This window comes from Podarcis liolepis (genome assembly GCF_965112155.1).
Source record: "Podarcis liolepis genome assembly, chromosome: 2".
Lineage (NCBI taxonomy): Eukaryota > Metazoa > Chordata > Lepidosauria > Squamata > Lacertidae > Podarcis > Podarcis liolepis.
In genome coordinates this window covers 37,556,278-37,582,124 of record NC_139555.1, presented here as the reverse complement: position 1 = coordinate 37,582,124, position 25,847 = coordinate 37,556,278, and the positions used below count along the sequence as shown (strand labels likewise).

The 25,847-nt window shown below is 44.6% G+C and overlaps 1 protein-coding gene and 1 long non-coding RNA gene across 8 annotated transcripts in view; both read left to right on the top strand.

The window, feature by feature from the left end:
- SEPTIN9 (septin 9) overlaps nt 1-25,847 on the top strand; it is a 217,685-nt gene that overhangs the window by 176,055 nt on the left and 15,783 nt on the right. For all 7 annotated transcript variants that reach the window (XM_083487581.1, XM_083487584.1, XM_083487583.1 and 4 more), the window contains 4 exons: nt 15,501-15,686; nt 23,121-23,249; nt 23,490-23,571; nt 25,702-25,839. In XM_083487581.1, the coding sequence (XP_083343707.1) occupies nt 15,501-15,686; nt 23,121-23,249; nt 23,490-23,571; nt 25,702-25,839 (535 nt within the window). The remainder of the gene's footprint in view (nt 1-15,500; nt 15,687-23,120; nt 23,250-23,489; nt 23,572-25,701; nt 25,840-25,847) is intronic.
- Nucleotides 19,096-22,615, top strand: LOC310699620. The gene is made up of 2 exons (XR_014522163.1): nt 19,096-21,366; nt 21,696-22,615. It is a non-coding gene; the product is annotated as an uncharacterized lncRNA (long non-coding RNA).

Below are 25,847 nucleotides of genomic sequence, written 5' to 3'. Positions count from 1 at the left end.
CTCGGGAGGAGCTTGGGCAAAATCTGCCAGTCCCACTTTGAACTTTGTGGGGAAAAGACGTGGTCTTGGCATGGCCGCTAAAAGCCCTGGAAATTCTTGAGAAATGTTGGAAATAAATGCTGTATAGAGACGAACGGGACTCTGTGTGTTTGTCTGGGAGCTAAATCCAATTGGTGACAGTTTTTACAACGCTGTGCGAAGCTCTGCTGAACCGTGACGAGAAGTGCCGGAGTGGAAGCGTGCCGGGCATCAATAAATCGCTGATTGAGGTTCGTAAATCAATTAGCGGGGGTCACGGCAAACAAAATAGCACAGGTTATGGACCCATAAATTACCGCTTGTAAAACTGTCGCGGGAGCTGTAAAATCACGGCAGGAGGAGCAGACAGAAGCAAACAAGCAAGCTGCGAGACGCAGAGAAGTGCCTGTGTTGCTGAGAACTGCCAAGAGCCGAGGGCAGCTGAAATATCGTTTCTCCACGGAGCTGAGGAGCCAGAGGAGCTGGTGCGTTTGTAAGTACAGCTTGGGGCCCCTTGGGAGAACGCAAGGAGATGGCGGACGGCCATGATTCATTCTCCGTGCCCTTCGAAAAATTAAACGGCCAAAATTGGGGAGAATGGAGTAGAAAGCTGAAGGCCTGGCTGGTAGCCAAGGGTCTGTGGGACGCGGTCTTAAGGCCTCCACTGCCTCAGCCAGCCGCCGGAGCTGCAGCAGCAGCGATTGCAGATGCACATGCTTCGCAGAGGAAAAATCAGAAAGCCCTGGGAGCTATAGTGCTCAGTTTGGAGGGTTCACAGCTGCCCCATGTGGAGGGTTTGGAAACTGCGCATGAAGCTTATGCTGCTCTTGAAAGAGTGCACCACAGGACCACGGCTGGTGCTAAAATTTACACCACCAGGCGTTTGTTTGAAATGAAGCTGCGTCCAGGTGGGGACATAAGACAACATGTTACAGAGATGCTCTCTGTGTTTAATGAACTGCGGCTGTTGCAGGTGAATTTTACTGATGAATTGAAGGTTTATATTTTGTTAAGCTCTCTGGACAAAAGTTATGACAATTTATGTCTAACTCTGGAGTCTATGAGTCCGCAGGATCTGACTTTGGCTTACGTCACAGGACGCTTGGCCGACGAGCAGGAGAGACGGCTCAGGGAGAGCAAGTCTGGCGCACCAAGCTCCACCGGGAAAAAGGGGGGGGGGCGAAGCAAGATGAGAGCTTTGTTCAGGCTTTTGCAGCTCGTCGGTGTTACGTGTGTGGATCTCACAGTCACTTGAAAAGAGACTGCCCACAGAAAGCGAGAGCAGCTGGGCAGGAAGCCTTCAAGGACACCTACCATGGAAATCAGCAGGGTTACCATGGGAACCAGTCTGGGAGAGCAGGCCAGCCTGGGAATGCAAGAGGAGGACGTGGAAAACAACACGAGACGTATCAGATAGCAGCGAGCATGGCTTTGTTCGAAGACGGCTGTGTGGAAAACTCCGAGTTTCGTTTTATTATTGACTCTGCAGCTAATCGCAATTTGATTCCAGAGACACCTGCTGTCGAGAGGTGGAACTGCACGGCAATACCTGCCGGGAAATCTGTACTGTTTGCAAATGGACAGAAAGCAAATCTGACTAACGTTGTAAATCTGCATTTTCGTATTTTGCAGGAAACGCTAGAGTGTTGTACCGTTCCTGGGATGCACCACTGTCTTTTATCTGTGCCGTATCTACTGAAAAAGGGATTCACGGTTTGTTTTCAGGGTGATGTGTGCACGATCTCCAAAGGAGGGAGGATGCTTGCCAAGGTTAAAAAGGGGCAGAATGATCTTTTCATTCTTAAAACGTCTCTGGAGGGTGAGGGGAAGGTTGAGAAAGCACAAGCCCTGTGCACTGAGATTCCCGCTCACGTGCAATGTGCCCATATTTGGCATGCTAGGACGGCCCACAGTTCAGTAGAAGAACTGCAGGTGCTGCCGGAAGTTTCTAAAGGGTGTAAGATTTTAGAATGTGGACATGATGTAAGTTGTGAAACTTGCAAGCTGGCAAAGATAAAAGGATGCGGTTATCCAAAGATTGAGAGGATAACCACTAGGCTTTTTGAACAAATTCACATAGATTTGTGGGGTCCTGTAAAGGAACCAAGTCTGGGAGGGTCAAGGTTTCTGCTCTTGATGCAGGATAATTTTACACAGAATTCCTGGACTCACGGTCTCAAATCCAAGGATGATGCAGCACAGCTGATCAAACGTTGGATTGAGGAGGTGGAAGTAATGTTTTCCACCAAAGTGCAAGCTGTCACAAGTGACAGGGGAGCTGAGTTTACAGGTTCTGCTTTGCAGAAGTACTTTCGCAAGAAAGGAATACGTCACACAGTGACTGCACCCAATCAGGGGGGGAAGGCAGAGCAGATGAGTCAGGCTCTGGTTAAAACTGCTCAGGTGTTGCTGAAAGATTCTGGGTTACCTCCAAGGTTTTGGTTGGAGGCAATCAAGTATGTGAGCTTCACCTGGAACCGCACCTACAATTCCATGGCAGGGGACACACCGTTTGGGCTGTTGCATGGCAGGAAACCCCAGATTCATTTTTTGCGCAGGTTTGGATCACTTGCATCTGTGTCACTACCTGCTGGTTTGCAGGGGCCAGATGGATCCAAGTTCCGAAAAATGATCTTCTGTGGGTATGAGCCAACAGCGAATGCGTGGAAGTTTGCATTTCCATCAGGTGATCAGAGTAAGTTACTGATCAGCAAGCACGCTGAGTTCTATGAGCAGGACGAAAAGTCAAAACCTGCTTCCAAGCGTGATGTTCTTTCAGAATGTCTTTCTGATACAGAACAGGAAGATTCTGAGGGGGAAGAAGGGGAGGAAGAAGAAACGGAGTCTGATGATGACGATCAGGGAACTGACCAAAGTCAGGAACAGGAGAAGGTATCTGTAGTTTCTCCACAGGGTAAGAGAACACCCAAAAGCGAGCCCAGTTCTCCGGTAAGTGTAATGGAGAAGGTCCGAAAACGTTTTAAGTCAGAGGGGGAATCCCGTGAGGGTGAGGACACAGGTCCTGGTGGCAGTGAATCAGAGGTAACATCTGAGTTTGTGCCCAGAAGATCTAGTCGCTCAACGAAGGGAATTCCGCCAGACAGGTACCAGGCGACAAGTGCATGGGCCTGGTTCGCACAGTGTGATTCTGGGAGTGTTGAAGGGGTTCAACAGGTGCCTGGGAAAGATGCTGGGAAAGAGCACAAGGCAAAGGGAAAGGTGTTGAACTCAAAAAGGTCTTGTCAGAAGGTGCAGCAAGGGGGGGTGTGGGAACTGGAACATAACGAGTTAAGCTTTTCCCAGGATGCTACACCATTCTGACGTCACTTTTAGAAGCTCGGGAGGAGCTTGGGCAAAATCTGCCAGTCCCACTTTGAACTTTGTGGGGAAAAGACGTGGTCTTGGCATGGCCGCTAAAAGCCCTGGAAATTCTTGAGAAATGTTGGAAATAAATGCTGTATAGAGACGAACGGGACTCTGTGTGTTTGTCTGGGAGCTAAATCCAATTGGTGACAGTTTTTACAACGCTGTGCGAAGCTCTGCTGAACCGTGACGAGAAGTGCCGGAGTGGAAGCGTGCCGGGCATCAATAAATCGCTGATTGAGGTTCGTAAATCAATTAGCGGGGGTCACGGCAAACAAAATAGCACAGGCTTTTGCTGCTGAAAAAGATGTACATTGTCAAAAATGGTGTGTCATGCCCAGCTAATGAACTGGTATGCATTGCCTTCTTTAGAGTTGACACAGGGCCAGCTGGTTAAGGAACATGTTTGGGAGCTGCTACCCATAAATCTTTGGTGTTCATTCATAAGCTTCCACTCTCCTGAGACAAAACTGTTGCAAGTAGACCTATGAAACATCTTACTGTGTGCCGATCTTCTTTGCACCAGCAGGGCATCTTCAGCTTCAAAGTTGCAAAGAAAACCAGTCTCTGTAACAAAATAACTCTGCAGATCTCAACAGTTTCTTTATTGCCTTGTGAGGATGCTTTGAGTGTGTGAGAGAATTGGCTTGGAAGACTTAAGACCACGGGTAGGCAAACTATAGCCTGGGGGCCGGATCTGGCCCAATCGCCTTCTAAATCCAGCCTGCGGACGGTCCGGGAATCAGCTTGTTTTTACATGAGTAGAATGTGTGCTTTTATTTAAAATGCATCTCTGGGTTTATTTGTGGGGCATAGGAATTTGTTCATTCCCCCCCCCCAAAAAAAATATAGCCTGGCCCCCACAAGGTCTGAGGGACAGTGTACCGGCCCCCTGCTGAAAACGTTTGCTGACCCCTGCTTAAGATGGTATACTTGTATTCATATCTTGGCTGATGGTGGTGGAGACTGCTGTTTCCTTGAATTTGTAAAAAGGATGAGGGACTTTTAACTTATTCTTCAGCTGTTAAGAAGCATTCAAGGCTGGTAATTGAATTGTTTAAATAAGGAGGGATCCAGGCAATTCTTCTTGAAAGAAGTGGACCGCTGCAGTGTCTTTTAAGCTAGCTGATGCTACTGTTAGCTGTTGCTATGGGAAGGATTTGAAGGTGAGAGCTGTTCCATTCCACGGCAAGCAGTGATATGCTTGAATATTTGAGCTCACATTGGGTATGAAATGTAATTGGAGATATTTACTAATATTTCAGTAGCAATTTATTTCTGGTGTGTGATTCCCTGAAAGCAAACTGTGAGAAGAACATATGGACCTTGTCTATACACTTCTTGTGGAGTTTACATTATTGGAAGCAAAGCTTCTGTCTGTTTTAGGAGACTGAAAATGTGCAAGAGTTTCATGGTGTACGCTTTACTAAATTCTGGACTGTCTTGCAATGTATTGACATTGTGTGCAAATAGTGACTAAATAGTCTGTTCCAGATGTTGACTTTAACATTCATCAGCCTCAGCCAGCATAACCGATGGTCAAGGTTGATGAAAGTTGTAATTCAACAACATTTGGATGGCAGTATGTTGACTAGCAATGGTCTGTTCTGTGGTTAGTTACCTCAGGTATCTTTTTTAGCCTTGCCATTGCAACAGTAGAAGCCAGGATGATTTGCTGAAAACTCTGCTGGTCTTGCAACTTGCAGTTGTTTGCTCAAATGTGAGTCAGTCTGTTTGTTTGCTCATTTTGTTTAGGACTTTTACTAACCATCCTATCTCAGAAGGAGCCCAGGACAATATACAACAAACACAAAACAAAATGCATCAACCATCAATAAAAACGTAGTGTGTATGTGTGTAATAAAGTAGCAAATTCAGTTTTGTCAAGAATGACTTGCTGGTATGGTGTTGGGCAAGTTGCTCTTAGCAGAACCCTCTGCCTAGAATTAAGTCCCATTGAGGTTATTGGAACCTACTCCCAGGTAACTGTGTATAGGATTGTTGTTGCAGTAACTTGTAAACAGATGTTATTTCGCTTCCTAGGCCTTTGCAGGGCTTAGTGATCTATAGAAAATGCCCACATAAAGCTAAAACAAATACAGAAAATTGTGGAAGTAGAACTACTATCACTTGGAAGGCAACCATCTTCCACCACCAGCACTCCAGTTGCCAACACACAATGGTCTCACCAGAAGACAGCTCAGTCAGTAGAGCATGAGACTCTTAATCTCAGGGCTGTGGGTTTGAGCCCCATGTTGGGTGAGATTCCTGCACTGCAGGGCGTTGGGCTAGACTAGATGGTCCTTATGGTCCCTTCCAATTCTCTGATTCTATTTTTCTTCTATCTAAGCCGCTCCTTCAGGTGGGGCTTGGTGCACTCTGCCTCTTGCTCCACCTTCAAACTGGTCTTGGGGGAAGGGGAGTTTCTGACCAGAGAAGCTGCTCAAAGTTGGAGAGAGTTCAAGCATGTGTGCCTGTCTGCTTGCCCAACTCATTTCATGAGCCCTTGCTGATGTTCTGACATAAGCAGCAGACTTAACGCATGACCCATTGTCAGAACCAGCTTCAGTGAGCAAGCTGAAGGAAACAAAGCTGTTTGGCAGGCTTAAGCACCTTGGCAAGTTACAAATAAGTTACAAATAAGAAAAAAAGTCAACAGGCTGAAGACAGAAGACATTGGGGAAGCAAGGATACATTAGGGATCACCAAAAGAAGATGGGACAACGGGAAGCATGTTGTGTGTTAATCTGGGTCAGTAAACAATGGCTAGAAAGCAATGCAGGCTGCAGTTCTTCCCAGCATACGGTGCTAATCCTTCATAGTATGCTGTACGCAAAACCCATCGGGTCACATATGAGGTCCAACTGGCAAATACTTAAGCTCCATCCCTTTTGTCCTGCCCTTGTCTGTGGAACTAATTGCTCCAATTCCATAAGAAGAGTCTTTGTTTCTCTCCTCTCTCCCCGACGCCCCCCCCCCAATGGTGAAGGCTTGCTTAGATGCTCTGTATTGTTTAGCATGGGATGAATGGCTATCTGTGTTCTTGGTAAGGAGGGGGGTGGGGAGTGAGCCTCTGTGCTGGCTAAGGACTGGCAAGCCAGTGGATCAGCACTTCTGCTGGTACAGGCAGAAATAAGTAAGCATCTGGCATAGAAAGCTTGAGAGTTCACAATAAAGGCAGGGAGACTTGTCTGTGCTGCTTTTCCAAGGTTTGAGCATCCTTGCTTACTTGTAGAAAGACTTGATGATGTACAGCTTCCCCCACTCCCTTTAATTGCCCTGGCACAGATTGAATTCAGAGATTTGCCTTCTGCTTTTCACTTTGCCCAGAAGTAGCTTTGTGACACTCCTTTCCCATTCAAAGGCATTTCAACAAATGGTCCCCTACCAAAGCACTAATGAATTCAAAGTTGCTCATTGGCTGCCACTGGGTGACTAAAGGCTCTTCATGCCTGTGATTCCATGCATGCTTCTCATGAGTAAAATGAATTGGCCTCTGAACACCTTCTTAAGCTTTGTCCTGTCCTGTCCAATTCCATGTGAATTCAAGGATTATTTATTTATTTCATAAAATTTACATACCGCTTGACTGTAGAAAACCTCAAAGTTGTTTACAAAGTCAAAGTGCCTAGCAAGTTGTTCACAGCAGGCCTCTGATGCAACAGTCATCTCTTCCAGGCCGAGCAGCAGATCCAACAATCCAATTCACCACCTGGAAAAGTTATTCTGGAGGTGGCTGCTTGGGGATGTGGTGGTGGTAGTCATGCTAGAGGAGAAGTCCACCAACACATGGTAGGCATGAAGATGTGCTTGGACTTGTGTTTGAATGGATTCATCCTGGGATCTTTGCTGCCTGCGCTCTAGCTGGCGTCATTGCCTGGAGCTCCTCAGCATTCCCAGGAGACTCAGGGTTCAGCAATCTTTTGGCTGTAAGCTTCAATGCCCAAATGACTCATCAGTAGGGAGAGATTCCACTCTGCCTCTCCTCCTGCCCTCCCTATGCACCAGCCCTCCCCACACTACTGCTGCAAAGTGCCTGCCTTCCACCCCCATTTCCCTCACTCTCACCCCCCCTTCCCCAGCAGCTGTATTGTAAAGAAGGAGAGGCTGAAGAGGTTTCACATGTTCCTTAGAAAAAAACGAGGGGCAAGAACTCCCACAGGGATTTCTCATTTGAAGAAAGCTGTTGCTCGTCAATCCATACTAAGCCGTTCTGGGTTTCTGTCATGGGAAAAAACTCCACATTTAATTTAGAACAGTAAAAGGGGGTTAAAACTCCCTTTTGCTTTTTGCAGAGCTTTCAGAGAAAATGAGCTGTATGATAAAGAGCTTCCGGCCACACTCTTTTAATACCCACATTTGTTGCTGGCAACTGCATACGCAGCTGGGGGGCTGTATTTCCCTTTGAGGGAGGTGTGCGGCGATTGATGAGCAACTTGAAAAGCTCCCTCTATGCTTCTCTCTCTCTCTTTTTAAGCCAGAGATGTTTCAGCCATTTCCTTCACCACAAGTTGGTAAACGCAGGCAAAGCAGACCAAACTAATTTAATTAAAATCTCCCCTTCAGTGTGGTAACTGAATCCAGAGCAGCCTTGAAATTCTATAGGCAGGATGTGCAGTCGTTTGCTTTTTCTTGCAATTCTTTCCCCTCCCCCAGAAATGTGTTATGCTGGCCAGTTGGAATCGGTATTCTCCTGCTGATGTCTCTCTCCTTCAAGAGGGTTGTATATGTGTGATGGAGAGAAGTGGGGAGGGGGAAATAGGTTCTCTGCTAGCATACTCTTCGCTTTAATCCTTTTTTCTGAACAAGGCAAACCACTTCCAAATGCAGAGGCTGCTGCACAACAGAGCATTCTGTCTTGTGTCCAACAAAAATCCCTGCACATGGCACACTAGCTTGTTAAGGAGAAAGCTAGCCTATAATCATTTGCCCCCCACTGTGCATGTGTTGCATGTGTCTCTTCCTGCAGCCTTGAACTGGCAGTAGACTTGCCACCTCATTGAGTCCTAGGCCTATATACCGTATTTTTCGCCCTATAGGACGCACCGGCCCATAGGACGCACTTACTTTTTGAGGGGAGAAATAAAGAAAAAAAATTATTTCCCCCCAAACCCCAAAGAGCAAAGAAGCCATGACAGTGAGCGGGATGGATCCTGCCTCGCTGTCCTGGCTTCGTTTTTAGCCTCGGGCTGGGGGTCCGAGAGCGATGGCGAGGTTGCGCAGCTTCGCCATCGCTCTCAGAGCTTGCGGGGCTGGGGGCGGGGAAAGCCCGAGCTTCCCCAGCCCCCAGAACGGGTCCGAGAGCGATGGCGAAGTTGCACGCAGCTTCGCCATCGCTCTCGGAACTTGCGGGCTGGGGGCGGGGAAAGCCCGAGCTTCCCCCGTCCCCAGCCCCCAAAATGGGTCTGGGAGCGATGGTGAGGTTGCGCAACCTCACCATCACTCCTGGAGCTTGCTTGCGGGGCTGGGGTCTGGGGGCGGGGGAAGCCCGAGCTTCCCCCCACCCCAGCCCCCAGAACAAGCTGTTGCCCGCAAGCCTTGCGCGCCCGGGGGGAACTCCCCCCCGGGCGCGCAAGGCTTGTGGACACCTGCGCGAAGCACGGGGCGTCCCCCTCTTGAGGCTGTGAGCAAGTGGTACCTTGGTTTGCAACCACTTTGGATTACAACCGTTTTGGGTTACAACCACATCAAACCCGGAAGTGTGTGTTCCTTTTTTGGATTACAACCCAACTTTTTTTGGATTACAACCCATTTTTAGAGGGAGGCCCCATTAGAGAAAGTGCGCCTTGGGTTACAACCTGTTTTGGTTTACAACCGGACCTCCAGAATGGATTGTGGTTGTAAACCAAGGTACCACTATACTTTGGCTGGTGTATGCAGTGTGGCTGCGGACTAGAGATGTAGGTCACATTCACACACATACTTGATTAACTTTAATAAATCCTGCTAATATGCTTTAAGCCCAATGTCCTCTCTTCCAAGAGGAGTTCAAGGTCAGACTAGAAACAAACTCTTTAAAGATGGGTACCTAAGCCCTGTTCCTCAGCTTTTCACTGGGACCTCCTCCTCTGTGCCTTTTCCCAGGGCACTCCACATACTACAGAGTGAAAGGTGGGCTTCTTCTCCAGAAAGCAGGGCTGATAAGATCACTGGGAATCCCCGATATGACTTGACTTGACCCTGAGGTCACATCTACATTCTACATTTAAAGTTCTATTATACTTCTTTAACAGTCATGACTTCCCCCAAAGAATCCTGGGAATTGTAGTCTCTTAAGGGTGCTTAGAAGGGACGTGGGTGGCGCTGTGGGTTAAACCACAGAGCCTAGGACTTGCCGATCAGAAGGCCGGCGGTTCGAATCCCTGCAACGGGGTGAGCTCACGTTGCTCAGTCCCTGCTCCTGCCAACCTAGCAGTTCAAAAGCACATCAGAGTGCAAGTAGATAAATAGGTACCGCTCCAGCTGGAAGGTAAACAGCGTTTCCGTGTGCTGCTCTGGTTCACCAAAAGCGGCTTAGTCATGCTGGCCACATGACCCGGAAGCTGTACACCGGCTCCCTCGGCCAATAAAGCAAGATGAGCGCCGCAACCCCAGAGTTGGTCACGACTGGACGTAATAGTCAGGGGTCCCTTTACTTTTACCTTTAAGGGTGCTTAGAGTTGTTTGGGTCCCCACCCCCAGCAATCTGAACTCTGGTTGAGCAGGCGGCATTGTTCATATGTTGCAACTCACTCCCAACATTTTTGACCTAGGAGATATACGCATCCATTTATGTCTGTCATAAAAGTTCCAAGTAAAGAGGACGCCCGAGTAAGGGTGTCTCTGTGTGCACTTTTTTTAAAAAAAGAAGGCAGTGATGAATAAAAAACCTCAAGGTGAACTGTGCTGTTTCTTCCCCTTTGCCCAAGTCAAAGCATTTCCTCCCTTCTATTCCACAGTAGAGACATCAGTGGCTAGAGAAAAATTCTGTTCCTCCCATTCAAAAATGAAAAAAGAAAAATTATTTTGCTGACATCACATTTTACATTTAAAATGTGTTTAATTTTGAAACAAACAGGGTTTTATGGCATAAAGGCTCACTTTTAGTCAAAAGAGTTCTTTTCCCCATGAAAATCCTCACGATGTCCCACGTTATAGCAACCAGACATAAACATAGGTGGAAGTTCCTTCTGCTTCTTGGGTGTCTGGGGTAGAGAGTTGTTTGAAATCAGCCTTGAAATCTGTTTTAAATTTCTGCATTTAGCTCACATGTTTACAACCACTGTGGAAAGATACCTGCACAGATAGTTTCCCATGAGGATACTGGAGAATCTTGCTGAGTTGAACCGGTGCCATGTTTTTGGTGTGTGTGTGTGTGTGTGTGTGTGTAAGTAATACAGCATATTTCTGGAACTACTTCTGCAGAAATCTCTATCCTTCTGTTCTTTGCAGCTGGGTTTTAACAAGCAGTGGTTAAGTATCAAATATGCTGTTAGGACAAACCCCACTTCCCCTTGTTGAAGCATAGATAAGAGAGCACCCATCTCTGTAAGGGACACAGTCTTCGATTTCACGCACATCTGTGATTTGCCCTCTCCCCAGCCTGTCAGAGGCTTAGTAACTCTAGGATATACTGTGTGATTCAAACTAATATATACCACATGGCAAATGTCTAATAGACCAGGCCTCTTTGGCTGATTTTCAGATTGGGACAAAGTTTCAATTTGTTTCTCTAAGCTTTGTCCTGCAAATCTAAACATATTTACTAGAGAGTAAGATCACTGAGGGTGGCTTCTCAGTAAATGTATTTTTAGGGCTGTACTGCCCTTACCTTACCTTACTTTATTCCATCTCAAGACACCCCGTAGGTGTTTATCTAGCTGCTGCTTATTCCAGTTTACAAGGTTTCAGAACGTCCCACCAAACTGGGTCAGGGAGAGCCGGATAGTGTCTCTTCCTATAGTAGATAGATGTGTAAATAGAAGGGGTCTGCATTTTCAGAAAAGCAAAGGCTGGAAAGTAGGTACGGATTTAGGTCTGTCATTCTTTCCTCCCCCATGTGGAGTATTGCTGTTTCTTAAGGCTTGTGACCAAGTGACATTTTATTTCTACGTTGCTGTGCTAAAAATGAACTGCCGGGTTTATCTCTTGCTAGCTACACTTCTTTCTCTAAGCAGTACAGCGGTACCTCGGGTTAAGAACTTAATTCGTTCCGGAGGTCCGTTATTAACCTGAAACTGTTCTTAACCTGAAGCACCACTTCAGCTAATGGGGCCTCCTGCTGCCATCACGCTGCCGGAGCACGATTTCTGTTGTCATCCTGAAGCAAAGTTCTTAACCAAAGGTACTATTTCTGGGTTAGCGGAGTCTGTAACCTGAAGCGTCTGTAACCTGAAGCGTATGTAACCCGAGGTACCACTGTAGCCGTAATTCTAGATCCTCACAAGACCCTGGAACAGGAATGAAGAGCCCGTGACCCTCCAGATGTTGCTAGACTACAGCTCCCATCCTGACTGGCCATTAGCCATGCTGGCTGGACTGATAGGATCAGTCCAACAACATCTGTAGGACCTCATGTTCCCTAGCTGTGCCTTGAAAGACTGTAGCCTTACTTCAGTACAAATGGCAAAACCCTCAAATAAATGGCATAAGTGCATTCAGATTTTAGGGTTGTTCCAAAGAATACTGTCAGTCTTAAGCTGGACCTAGGGAACCATCAAGCCTCAAGGGATAGCAATAGCCCTTGTCCCTTGAGAGGTCCTTCTTGGAACCTTGTGCGCCTTCTCTCCCCTAAGTAAAGAGGCTCTTCTGCCAGAACAGAACAGATGGTTTTGAGATAATCTCTGTTCCCTGATCATTCTCTTTGGGTTCAGGAATATTGAAATCTTCACTGCTTCTGTCTCTTTGCCTTTGCTGAAGTACAATCTCTAGCACAACCAATGGTGAGGAATGATGGCAGTTGAGAAGGCTATAGGTTCCTTATCCCTGGCTTACTACCAACATTTTTAAAAAATGATTAAAGATGTGAGCAAATCATTGCACTCCTATTAGAGGCCTGCCATATGCGTGAAGTATGGTGTCTGTTTGGGAATGTGTTCCTAGCCTGTGATCCTGATAGGAGGAATGTGGAACATTCTTTAAGAGCGTTGGCATCCTTAGCAGGAGCAAGTCTGACGACACACTTCTTTGTCATAACAGGAAATTCTGGCCGTTTTTCTATGCAATCAGTCACTGCTTCTGTGCAGACTTCATTCTCAAACATATGCACATTTTTGGCACACAGATATCACCCCTTCCCATAATGGATGGTGCTATATAATCCTAAATATTCAGAGCGGCCAAGTCTTCCAAGGTTCCATCAAAAAAATGGGGGAAAGGCATGGAAGATGAGATCATGACAAAACGGCCTAGCTAAAGAAACAAGCCAGCGGTGGGGTGCAAACTTTCCTTAAACTTAAGATACATTGCAACTTTGCACTTGTTTTTAAATGTATAGTCATGTTTGTAAATAGTTTTCAATATATACAGTATTTTTTTTATAACACACATTGTTGGGAAGGGAAGTCTTAAATCGTTATTTCTCTCCATTTTGTTTTTTTGAATGCTGGGTGGGGGGCAGCCAAAGCAGAGCCAAGCTTGAATCCAGCAGGATGAGTGGCCAGCATACCGTTTGCCTGTGGCTGAAGCACTATTCAGCAGGGGGCTCTCCAAAGGATGCACTGTTTGCTAGCTAGGCTCCAGAGAAGGCAGGGAAGCAAATGGGCTCAAGTGTGGATGGGGATTGAGCCTGGGAAGTTTGGGATGCAGAGCATTTGAAGGCACTTCTTTTCCAACAACTTGTGAACTGTCCTGTGATCTTCAGATGAAGGTTGATAATACAAATTTAATAAATAATAACAAGGTTCCAGATCTGATTTTACAAGACTATAATGTTATTAGTTCCGGCTCTCTTGGTTTGCTTTTATGCTCTCTTTAGTCTTGGTAGGTTGTTTGCGACATCTATTTTGTTTTTAATGATTGAATTACTTCTTTTGGTTTTGTATACCTTTGTTGCCTGCTCTAATTGGCTCCATTTGAGGAGGAAAATTTGGGTTATGAATTAAGTAAGCAAATAAGAATTTGTGGCCAAGTGCTTAAAGAGGATGGGGCTCCATGTTTCTGCAATACTATAGCCTTAAAGGGGTACCAAGATGCAGGTTGTGAGGTTTCTGGTCCAAGTCCTGGTTAATCTTGAAGGATAACTTTTGGAAAGCATCAGAAATGACCTGCTACAGCCCATTTTGCTTGTGTGGCATGGTGTGGATGACTTATACCTGCCCATGCCCTGCAAATATGGAAGATCTAGAGTACTGGCAAAACACAGTATTAAATGGACCCCATCTATTCTACCTCCTTCACTTTTAGGGCTCTTGTTCTGGCATGCTGGAGGATGTCCCAGGTATCTTGAATGGATCTGCAAAAGTGCTTTGGTGTTAGGGAGCTTTGAGGCTGCAGGTCTCTCTCTTGTCCCTCCTTTTTCTAGGTGGGTTGAAATGTGGGAATGCTGGAAATGCGCTTTGTTTTGCTTAGTGGCTGAGGTTCAACTGTTGGATAACAAACCGTTCCTACTAATGGCAAAATACTTTCCATGTGGAATGATTCTTTCCTAGTTGTGTGTAAGAATAGCAAAAAATAAAATAAGATAAAATAAATGCTTGGCTCTCCCATCCTAAAAATGCCGCTATTTCAGGAGTCATTGAAAGGCGTCTTGGCGTCCTCGCTCTATAATTTTTTGACCCAGGAATTTTGCCAGCAGCCCACTGCCTGAGTTTGAAATGAGTTTTAGAATTACAGGGCATGTGGAGGATCTAAAGATTCTGGCTTCTCACCCAGCACCTTGCACCATCTCACACCCTAAAATGACCCTGACCACTATCTACATACAGATTGTCCGAGCAAGGCACGCCACATGCAAGGTTCCTACAGGAGTTAAAAACTTACCTAGCTGTTCTAATACGTAAAGCAGAAAGCATTGTAAGCTGCAAGGCAGGACAGGGAATAAAAACCAGGAAAGGAAAGGAGGCATGAGAAGGGAGTTTTAAAACCATGTTGTGGGTGTCTTTGAAGAGACTTGTGCATAAAAACATTTTATAGCAGTTCTTGCAGTATCTTTTTTAATGTGGATGTATACTGCATATAAGGGATGCAGGTGGTGCTGTGGGTTAAACCACAGAGCCTAGGACTTGCCAATCAGAAGGTCCATGGTTCGAATCCCTGTGACAGGGTGAGCTCCCATTGTTCGGTCCCTGCTCCTGCCAACCTTAGCAGTTCGAAAGCACCTGAGTGCAAGTAGATAAATAGGTACCGCTCCGGTGGGAAGGTAAATGGCATTTCCATGCGCTGCTCTGGTTCACCAGAAGCGGCTTAGTCATGCTGGCCACATAACCCAGAAGCTGTACACCGGCTCCCTTGGCCAATAAAGCAAGATGAGCGCTGCAACCCCAGAGTCGGTCACGACTGGACCTAATTGTCGGCGGTCCCTTTACCTTTACCTATACTGCATATATGTATATATAATAATGCATATGTGTGGTTACTGGATCCTGAATGATGGACTTTCAGGCCAACATGTGGCATTTGGAAAGTCACAGATTTTGAGAAGACCTCAGGTTCCATATTCACACAATTCAGAGTTTCATTTGGACTCTGCTTCCATCTTTCTCTGTATTCAACTGAATATCTGTATATATCTGTATTCAGCAATATATCTGTATTCAGAGCAACTGTTATATAGGGCCACATTTCTTTCTCCCCTCGGGGAGACCTAGGCTTCCATTGGTTCCATTGGAAACCAAGTCTTTTGTAGACTAGTCTCTTCCAATACTCAAGTGAATCCAGATCTGTGTGCAGGTTACTCTGGAGGCATTAGAGGTGTGCCTGTCTCATGTCAGTATAACTCCCAAGCTATCTTTAGGTGTGAAAAAGTCAACAATGACATGGTTGTTGTTATTAAACATCCATCTTGTCTAAAAAGCAGTAACAAATTTCCTGGTTTCTGTTCCTTGCAGCCACTAAGAAATGACGCAGTGTTTTATTTATTTGTACTGTTTGGTTAAAAAGAAAGAAATAATATATTAATATTCATAACATTTTCCCTTCAGAGGCCATTCCCAGCTACCCAAGCGGCATGATGGAAGCCACTCGAGATGCTGGCATCAAGCAAGCCCCACCAACGCGGACAGAGAAACCAGCTGCTGATTTTGCCTATGTTGGGATAGATGCCATCTTGGAGCAGATGCGGAGGAAAGCCATGAAACAAGGGTTTGAGTTCAACATCATGGTAGTCGGTGAGTCTTTTTCCCATGTGGTTCACTTTAGTCAGATTATGGAACTGGCTCCCTCAAGAGAGGTGGTGATGACTACCAGCTTGGATGGCCTTAAAATAGGATTAGACAAATGAATGGAGAATAAGGCTATTTATTTATTTGTTCATTTATTTCATAAAAATTATATACTACTTGATTGAAAAAAAAATCCTCAAAGAGGTTTACAAAAACATATAAAATCAGGGGAAATTTACAATACATTAAAACGTGCAAGAAGTTAATATACTAAAACAGATTAAAATTCATATCAGTATCTGTAAGCATCTGGGTAGGCTGTCTAAGCAAGAACATTTTTAGCAGGCACTGAAAAGAATAGAGTGAAGATGCCTGCTTGTTATCAATTGGCAGCGAGTTCCAACGTGTAGGTGCTGCCATGGTAAACAATTGAGTTCTTACAGATGCAGAACAGGCTAGTGGCTCTGTCCTACCTCCACTGTTGGATGCAATATCTCTCTGACTACCCTTTGCTGGGAATCACAAGTGGGTAGAGAGCTGTTGTGCTCATGTCCTGCTTGTGGTCTTCTCATAAGCTCCTGGTGTTGGCTACTGTGAGAACAGGTCCAGCAGGATTCTTCTGGTGTTCTTGCATACGCTTCAGCAGTGCCATTGGGGGAGAACCTGTTTCTTGTATGGCTTCTTAAGAGAATTTTTTTCTCTGTGTATCCTTGCAACAGAGGGCGTAGTAAGAGTTGGGAATTCTAAAGTTATCGGATTTGATAAATGCATTGCAAAACTAATTCCGCGTGTGTTGTGGGCTGAATGTCAAGGTGACCGTGTGTTTCCTCTAATAAGCGTCTTTGTCCTGACTGGAATGTCAAAAGAGCAAGAACTTGTACCTTTTAATAGTTTGACTCTGTTGCTGCAGCCAGAATAGCTGTATTGCATTTGTCATTGATTGTTTGGGACTGCTAAATCATACCCCTGGAAAAAAGACACCCACTGGAAAAATTGCCCTATCGCCTGCTGATACATTGATGAATTGGTTGGGACCATCAATCCTTCTCTACCTCCCCTATTCTCCTCTCCAGAAAGTACTCTGATTTCTTCTAGTGTCCCAGCCCTTTCAGCTGGTTGGTGATGATGAGGGCGGTGTTGCTTGCTGAAGTTTTGCAAGCGATAAGTAGCCCTACAGGGGCTTATTTCCATTTTTAGGACTAAATGTGACCTCACTGCAGGTTCTTTGTTTACAATTGGATTCTCTGATGGTTTGGGAAGAAGTGGCATGGAAGACTTGCAACAAATCTGTGTGGCTTACTTAAAACACAAATGAGTGCATTCTTGGTTCCTGCTCAGTGTTGTGTGTGTATATGAAAGAGAGAAAGAGAGGTCTGTGTAGTCACAAAGTGGGAGGTATGAGTGTTACTAGGGAAGACACCAGCTTATCCCTAACCCTTCTGAACATCTAGACACAACATTTTTGCATACACTATCTCGCAGTTGATCTATGAATCCCAGATTGGAGGAAATGCCTACTGTATTCTCTCATGCTTAGGAAAAAGGGATGTGTTTTCCTTCCACCTGACAGCCACTCACTTCTCATAACTCTGGGGAAAAGGTGGGGCTCCTTGCCTTTATGAAGTTCACTGGACACAGTTCTAATATTTTTTGCTTTGTCACATCTTCCTCTGTGATGATGTCACTCCTCTTGTGCTCTGTCCACAAGCGGCTTCACTTGGGAATTAAGAGGCTGTCAGTTCTGCAGGACAGTGCAGAGAAGAACGCTTTCATTTTTCACAATCCCGGAACTCTTCTTGTGAAGTGCCAACTTCTAATTAATTGGCCGGAAGGAACAAAAAAATGACACATTATTCAAGTGCTGTAATTAGAATGACACCAGGGGGAGCTGGCATTACTTTTGAGTCTGGGCTGACTGCCTGCCAGCTGGACTGGCTTCTACAGTATATGAAAGAATTATTCTGGAATTCTGAATGAGAGAATGGGCTGGATTTATAGCATTGCCGAGTTTATGGCGTTAAGCAAAAGTGGTGCATAGGTCGCAGGTTCAGAAAGGAAGGGGGGAAATCACATAATTAAGACTAACTGCCAATCAGTCTGCTTCATATTCTAGCCTTCTATGTCACTGCTATTTCAAGGGATAGGAAGGAACTCAATTGCCTCTAGTTATGGCAAGCTGTGGTGAGTCAAAGATGAAGCATGTGACCTGCTTAAGAAGGCTAGTAGTCCAACCCCAGGTGTGCAAAAGGACAATGTAACATGAGTCCTAATGTATGGCTGCAGTGAAGCCTCAGGGAGATTTTCTCTGTGTAATAGCTAGTTCTGACATTTAATCTATTAGTCATGCTGAATTTATTGTGTGCACACATGTGTTGTGTACATGAGAAGTCCAGCAAAATGCACAGAGATGCATCGAGCCATTCTGTGCAGATCTGCCTTTGCACATGGCTTGACTTCCTGTTGGGAGTTCCAGCTGCAGGGGAACAAGCCATGCTGCTTTGATTTGTCTGGTTATTTGTCCATCTAGCCTAGTATTGTCTACTCTTGACTTGCAGCAGTTCTCCAGGGTCATAGGAAGGGGTCTTTCATGTCACCAGCTACCTGGCTCTTGTTGTGGAGATGTTCCTCCTGCTGTAAGATGGAGAAGAGAGACATATCAGCAGGAAACCTCCAGAATTTAGTGGTGGATATTCAACAGCATGTAGCACCTTTGGTGTTACCCCCAGATTTGTAGGAATAGTGAATGCACACAAACTTTAATCAATTGGTTGCCTAAAGGCAAATTTTACTCAACAAAAGCAAAGTGCTAGTTTTCAAACCTAAATAAAGTTTTGAACGTTAGTAAGGTTTCCTGCTCTTCTCAGCTCCCTGACCAAACTCAGCCCATTTACCAAGTCAATGCTTGCTTCTATGTGCCTTCTTGCTAGGTTTTTTTAAATAATAGGTGTGCATTCTTTGGGGGATTTTATTACAGTTTGTATTTATGTTATTTTAACCCATATTTAGCCCCAGCTATGGGCTTAAGATAGGGACGCGGGTGGCGCTGTGGGTAAAACCTCAGCGCCTAGGACTTGCCGATCGCATGGTCGGCGGTTCGAATCCCCGCGGCGGGGTGCGCTCCCATTGCTCGGTCCCTGCGCCTGCCAACCTAGCAGTTCTAAAGCACCCCTGGGTGCAAGTAGATAAATAGGGACCGCTTACTGGTGGGAAGGTAAACGGCGTTTCCGTGTGTGCTGCGCTGGCTCGCCAGAGCAGCTTTGTCGCACTGGCCACGTGACCCGGAAGTGTCTGCGGACAGCGCTGGCTCCCGGCCTCTAGAGTGAGATGAGCGCCCAACCCTAGAGTCTGTCAAGACTGGCCCGTAGGGGCAGGGGTACCTTTACCTTTACCTTTACCTTTACCTTTACCTTATGGGCTTAAGATGGTAGCTGCAAACAAACTGAGGTAGTTAGATTTTATTTTGAATTAAAAGCACAGGGTTCTGTCCCAAAGTCCTCACTGAATGAATTGAATGGAAACAAATATTTGAATTTTTAAAGAGTACTGTGTTTCATCTCCTAGCAATGGCTTGGAGTGCAGGTTTGGCTGAGCCAACTCGAAACGTTTAGGAAGTGAAGCGTTCAGTTTGGGATTTTTCTGTCTTTATTTGTGGTTTGATGCAGACAGAGCCAGGAATAAATCTGCTTCCCTTGTTTCTTCCGAGACTCATAAAATAACCATTCCTGTTCACACAGCAGCTTGACTGTACCCCTGGAAGACTGAGTTGGATTCACTCCAGTGTGTGTATTTGTGCATATGTGGATATTTTGCAGAATCAACAAAATTGCCTGCTGAATTAAAACTGCAGCATTTCCCTGGGGCTGTTATTTATTTATTTTCAGCCTTGGAAATTTACGTGCATCTGCTCTGCGGCAAATATATCTGGAGTAGATGTATACCAATCCCAGACAACTCAAGTTATCTGGGATTTCTCTTCCCTTGGTTTGCAAGCTGCCTGTCTTGCAATTCACTCTCGAGTTGGGTAGAAATATGAAAACTGGCTACTCCACACAGTCAATCTTGTGCTGTGGCTTATCCTTAGAGAAATCTCTCTAAAAGAATTAGAGTTTCACTGGCTCTTTAGGATGAATGTTTGCAGCTATCAGTTCACACGGTGGGCATATACCCTTAACATGAAAAGAACAAAGACATTATAAAGCTGAATTTATCGTAATAGATACTACGAAGGGAGTTGCTGCTGAGGAAAAGAAAAATGATTAATGCAGCTCTAAGGTTGGACAACCTTTGTTTCCTAGTCTTTTCATCTCTTTTCTTTGCAACAGAAAGCCCATTCATAGTCCCTAATACAATGAATTCAGGTTCATAATGTCTTTGTTCCTTCTGCATTAAGTGTATGCCTCCCATGTGAACTGATATGCCTCACCTTGTATGTTATCTGCAATTAGCAATTTAACAGAGGAGAATCCCACATTCTGAGGTCTTGGCTGCAGAGATCATAAGCATGGTGGTCTCTTGAGTGTGACCTCGAAATAGGTCCCACTGATTTAAACGACTTGACTTCTGAATAGGCATGCATAGGATTGCACTGTCAGTAAATGCCTCTATTGTTCAGTAATCCCTTTTGCCTTGCATCTCTTCCAACTTCCTGTCTGCTCCTAGATGAAACCAATCCAGCAATTCTGGATTGTTTCCCCCCTTTAACAGTTAAATGAAACTCTGTCTGGTCAGCTTTAAATATCTTCCATTTACGTGGTTGCCTGGAAACTCAACCAGATGTTTATAATTGGGGTGTGTGTGTCCCCTCCCCATGTTTTTTTCTACAGCAGAAGGGTAGCCAATGTGGTGTTCGCCACATATTGTTGGACTCCAATTAACATCAGATAGTCAGGAATGATGGGAGCTGTCATTCAATAAGCTTTAGAGCCCACCATGTTGACTTCCTCTGTTGTATATCATGATTGGGTTTTTTTTTTAAAGCACCCCTCTAAATCTAGTGCTATGAAACAGGACGTGAAAGGCCGATTGGTACAGTAATGGCAGTACTTTGGTTCATACCATTAGTTCCATATACTCATTCCATATGGTGCTTGCATTTGTTTTTTTGTAGGGTGGGTGGGTTACTCATCCCTAGTGCTAGTCCATTTGCTTCTCACCAGCATTTTTCTTTTTATTCACCAGCTCACATTTCCAAGCCAACCAGAGCAGCACAGGAGATCAGCATTTGCTAATCCATTGCTCTGTTGATGACCCTTCTACTTATTTATTTTTCATGTCACTTATAAATTGCTTCCCATGTGGCACCCCAAAGTGACTCTCAATACAATAAAAAACATATTTAGAACAATAGTACATTTAAAAACAGTCAGAACCATCACATATATAAAAACCATCTGAAACAACACTACATATATGAAATATAATAGAGGCACCAACTGGGATTTTTTAAATTAAAAAAAAAAATCAATTTAAAAGGCTTACTGAAAGAGGAACCAAACAATTAGGTAGTCTATGGCCATCAGATTTTTTTTGACTGTGTTTGTCCCATAGTGTATAAAATAGTATAAAATATCTGGAGGGCACCAGGTTGGGGAAATCTGCTTTAGGAAATAAGCTATGGCAGCACATTCTGATTTATTTCTTGCTTTTAGACCATGAGTATGAAGTGAAGTCTGGAAGGGTTAGGTAGGTGAAATATACTCGCAAAGTGATTTCATGCTCTTTATTCAGCTCATAGTAGTGAGGAGGAATGAATGAAAGTCCCCTCACAGTATCTGCTTTATATACATTATTTACACAATGGGCTGCACATGATTGGCTAATTCCGGAATTCTACTGTAAGCCAATCAGGTTGTGGATTCACTTCTATCTGGAGCAGGATTGGGTGGTTCCTGCCAACCAATCATACTGCTGCATTGTTCTAGGACCAATCAGACTGCTGCATTCTGAATCCTATTGTTCTAGGACCAATCAGACTGCTGCAGTTTGGATCCTATTCAACTCAGTACATAACAGTAGGCATTAGGTAAACTGTTTTAAAATGCCTCTGCAGGGGCCTCCCATTTTGATATTTAAAAGTAGCTGCAGTGATCCCTTGTGACTATGGGTTCTCCCTATGTAGACTCCCCATGTAGACTAACCACTGTGAGAATCCTTTGCAACAGCCCTTATCTATGTAAGACTTACTCAAGTGTTTCCTCCATTGCCTTTTCTTTCTTTCTTTCTTTCTTTTTCTTTCTTTCTTTCCTTTTCTCCCTATTAGAAATTTGACTTGAATTTGGGACTGTGGGAGATAGCTGCAGTATATTCATTTCCAGTACCACCTATAAGTGCTTTAGTTTAATACTGGGTTCTTGGTATCCATGGATAGTTTTCAGAAATATAGCCACATTCTCTCCTTTGTAGCAGTTGCATTTATAATGCAAACTGTTTGACTAAAGAAAGGAAAACAATGTGTGGCTAGATCAGAGGTCATTTTGAAACCTTGAGGATGGAGGCAGAGTTTTTTTCTTCTTCCCTGAGAAGAAAGCTAATTGCTGTTAGAACTGAGATGTGTTCACTTTCCCCTCCTTCCATACATATCAGAGTGAACTCAGTGTCCACATTCTGACAGAAATTGAGCCACATGGAGTCACTGAAAAACAAGATGGAGCTGTCAGCATGCTTTTTCTTGGTGTGGTGTGTGTGTGTGTGTGTGTGGAGCCAAGGTTGGACACCAGGAACCAGGGAATGCTGGGTATCAGCTGGAAAGCAACAATTGAAGGGAGATCTACTTGAAGCAGACCTCTTTCACTTAGCTGGCGGGAAACCTGCTACTGGGAGAAAGGCAAACTTGAAGTGGTTCATAAGAACCTCTACAAAACTTATTCTAAGCTTGACAGAAAATGGGCCTGGGCCAAATTTTAGTTTTGTAAACAACAGCAATTAAAAGAAAGAAACCAAATCTGCAGCAAAAGTGAAGGGCGGACATCAAACATGTTATGAACAAATGTATTCTTTATTTTGATTTCTATTGGCTGAATGAAAGGTGACTCAATTTTTGTTTCTTCATAAATTTGAGCTTCTTTTGTGCATGCTAGGGAAAATTAAAAGAAGGGAGTTGTTTAGAAAGCTAATTTGCAGATCCAGTTGAAATTCAGATGGTTTGTTTCGTACACAGCATCAAACATAACATATTCCCAAAAGCCTTTTATTGTGGGAGCAGCTGATCTTTCTCAGCCAAAGAGGGCAAAATCAACATGATTATATTTGCTGCAGCCAATAGCTGAGGCATCCTTCTCATTCTCTCTCTCTCTCTCTCTCTCTCTCTCTCTCTCTCTCTGTGTGTGTGTGTGTGTGTGTGTGTGTCTCTCAATGAACACAGTTTGAATTTGTACTGTGGGGGTGATATAAATAGTGAAACAGAAGGGTTTTCTGATATTTGTGCCTCCTGTTGCCTTTCAGGTCAGAGTGGCCTGGGAAAATCTACTCTAATCAACACCCTCTTCAAATCCAAAATCAGTCGCAAATCTGTGCAGCCAAGTCCTGAAGAGCGCATTCCCAAGACGATTGAAATCAAGTCAATCACACATGGTGAGCCTTTCCAAGAGATCATGGGGTTGCTTTTGGGGGAGATGGGGATGTTGAAGAAGAAACAGGGCCAAGAGGACTGTTCAGTTGGCTCACTAGGGTATAAAATTTCTGAAACACCTGTAAGTTCTGTGACCCTTTTCAGCTCTGATGCCGATGTGTATCTGAAGGGATCCCCACCCACCAACTGCATTCATCCTGGGGTGATATTTTCTTGCCTACCTTCTTTGCATTCTGTTTCAGATATTGAAGAAAAGGGTGTTCGTATGAAACTCACTGTCATTGACACCCCTGGATTTGGAGACCACATCAACAATGAGAATTGGTGAGTAGCCATCAAACAAGAAACTCTCCAGTCCACTGCTCATGGAGAGGCTGGAAGGGAGGATAAGGGGTGGGTGGGAGGCTTTTCAGTAGTCTGCATTAAGCTGGCAGTTAAGGTAGTGGGGTGTGTGTGCATGTTTGTGTGGACTCTGAGCAGCATCACTTTAACAAGGTCTGCCTTGGGTTTTAGTTGACTGGTGCAAAAAAGTTATCCTATTGGGCTGATTGTGCTTCTGGACTATGAAGTATATGGAAGGAATAATTCAATCTTGGTAAAAATAGTGGTGCCATCTTGATGCTAGAGAGAAAAGATTTTATCTTTACTGGCTGCTTCCAAAGGAGATGTTCTTCCCATTGGGAAGAGAGTTAGATTACTCAGCTTTTCCCCATTTTACGGAGGCAGAAGCTGGAGGGGGAGAAATTCTGCCAGGATTCTCTAGAGGGTTCTCATAACTAGCAAATATGCTAAGACAAACCTGTACAGGCTTGGAACTTTGCAAGTGTCTACTCCTGAGGACCATCTTCCTAATTAAGTTTCTCAAGGGACAGCTGTGATAGAATTATTCCTGTGATGCCTTGATGCATCACTAAACAAGGGCCATATCTGTGCTCTGTGGCTTATATGGGTAGGGGAAGTATAGTTGAAAGAACGCATAATCATATTTTTAACTACTTTGTAAGTGGTGTGGAGTGTCAAATGGTGTCAACTTTCAAAAGTCAAAATGGCTGAACCTTCCCAAATGCAGCTAATGCAAATCAGCTTCAGATCTCATCCCTAAACCACAATTCTGTAAGCAAACAGAGCAGAGCAAAGGGAGCAGAAGATCACAGGGAGAGATGCCTCCTTAGGAACACACAATGTTGTTTATGTGCTGCTGCAGAACAAAGGCCCTAATGCAGAATGCACTGCCATGCATAGGAAGCGACGAGGAAATTGTGCATGCAAACCCAGGGAGCAGCTGTGCTGCGTCTGAACCAAAGATAGGCTGTCTAACTGCCAGCTGATCCACTGAAGGCAATCTGTGAGAAAAGGCTAGGGAGGGAATGTGCCTCACTAGGAAACCTGCCGTACGATGATGGAAGTTGGCATGTTTGCCAGTGATCTCATGTTATTTGGGATAGCAGATCCAAAGGAGACCGCTAAGAATTCCAGACTTCTTAATTGTGTGCAAAGTAGTAACAGATGACATTCAATATTAGTAAGTACAAAGTAAGGAACATTAAAACAAGGAGTCAAAGTTATACATGTTTGGAGAAAGCCTTGGCTGCAGGGGTGAAAAGGGCAAATAAAATGGGAGGAATCCAACGTCTTCTGATCATCCTGTCAGTGCAAGCTTTTCTGCTTGCTGGACAGAATAATCTCCTCCCCTTCCCTCGCACCTTGTTCTGGGGAGGCAGAGGAGGAGGAAGGAAGAAAGAAAGCCCTATTGCACTAGCAGGAGCCTTTGCACGGATCTCTGCTTAGTGCACAGGGTTAGTTGAATATTAGGAATGTGCAGAGAAGGGAATGAAAATAAAATAGTAACTAAGTGGTTGTATATCTTTTCCCAGGATTGGGAAAAGTTTGTGGATTTTGAAACTATTATATTACAGTGGAAAAGATAGCTTCTCTTGAGATGCTGAATGGTTCTTGTTTCTGTCAAAGTCTATTTCTGATCAGGTTTTAGATTTGCTTTTTTCTTCTTACAAGTCTCCAAATGCCAACACTGATCATTCCATGGATTTCTGTCTTGACAAAAAGACATAGGCTGTTATGTGGTGGGAGATGCTTCAACCGCCTTCCAGTTCTTACGTATTTTCTTCTGAGCTCTGATATTCAGAAAGTGGGCTCAAGAGCTCTCCAAGTCATGGGGAACACACTACCACATACATATAACTCCTGCTACAGGGTGATCATGGATTTCACCCAGAGCATGTAGAAGATTCCATTTAAAGTATATGGATTTGGTCAGGTCCCTTCCAGTCCTACACTAACCCCTTCCCCATTTCAGTCCTCACCTGATTTCACTGGTACTAGTTTCCATGTAAGTGCATTTAATAGCATGCGAAGATTGTATGTGTGTGTAGTCTGAATAATTGTGCACAGACATAGTTTCTTTTATTTCATACATGGCATTTTCCCCTTGCACAGTTGGCAACCCATTATGAAGTTCATCAATGATCAATATGAGAAGTACCTCCAGGAAGAGCTTAATATTAACCGGAAGAAGCGGATACCAGATACCAGAGTCCACTGCTGTATATACTTCATCCCTGCCACCGGTCACTCGTACGTAT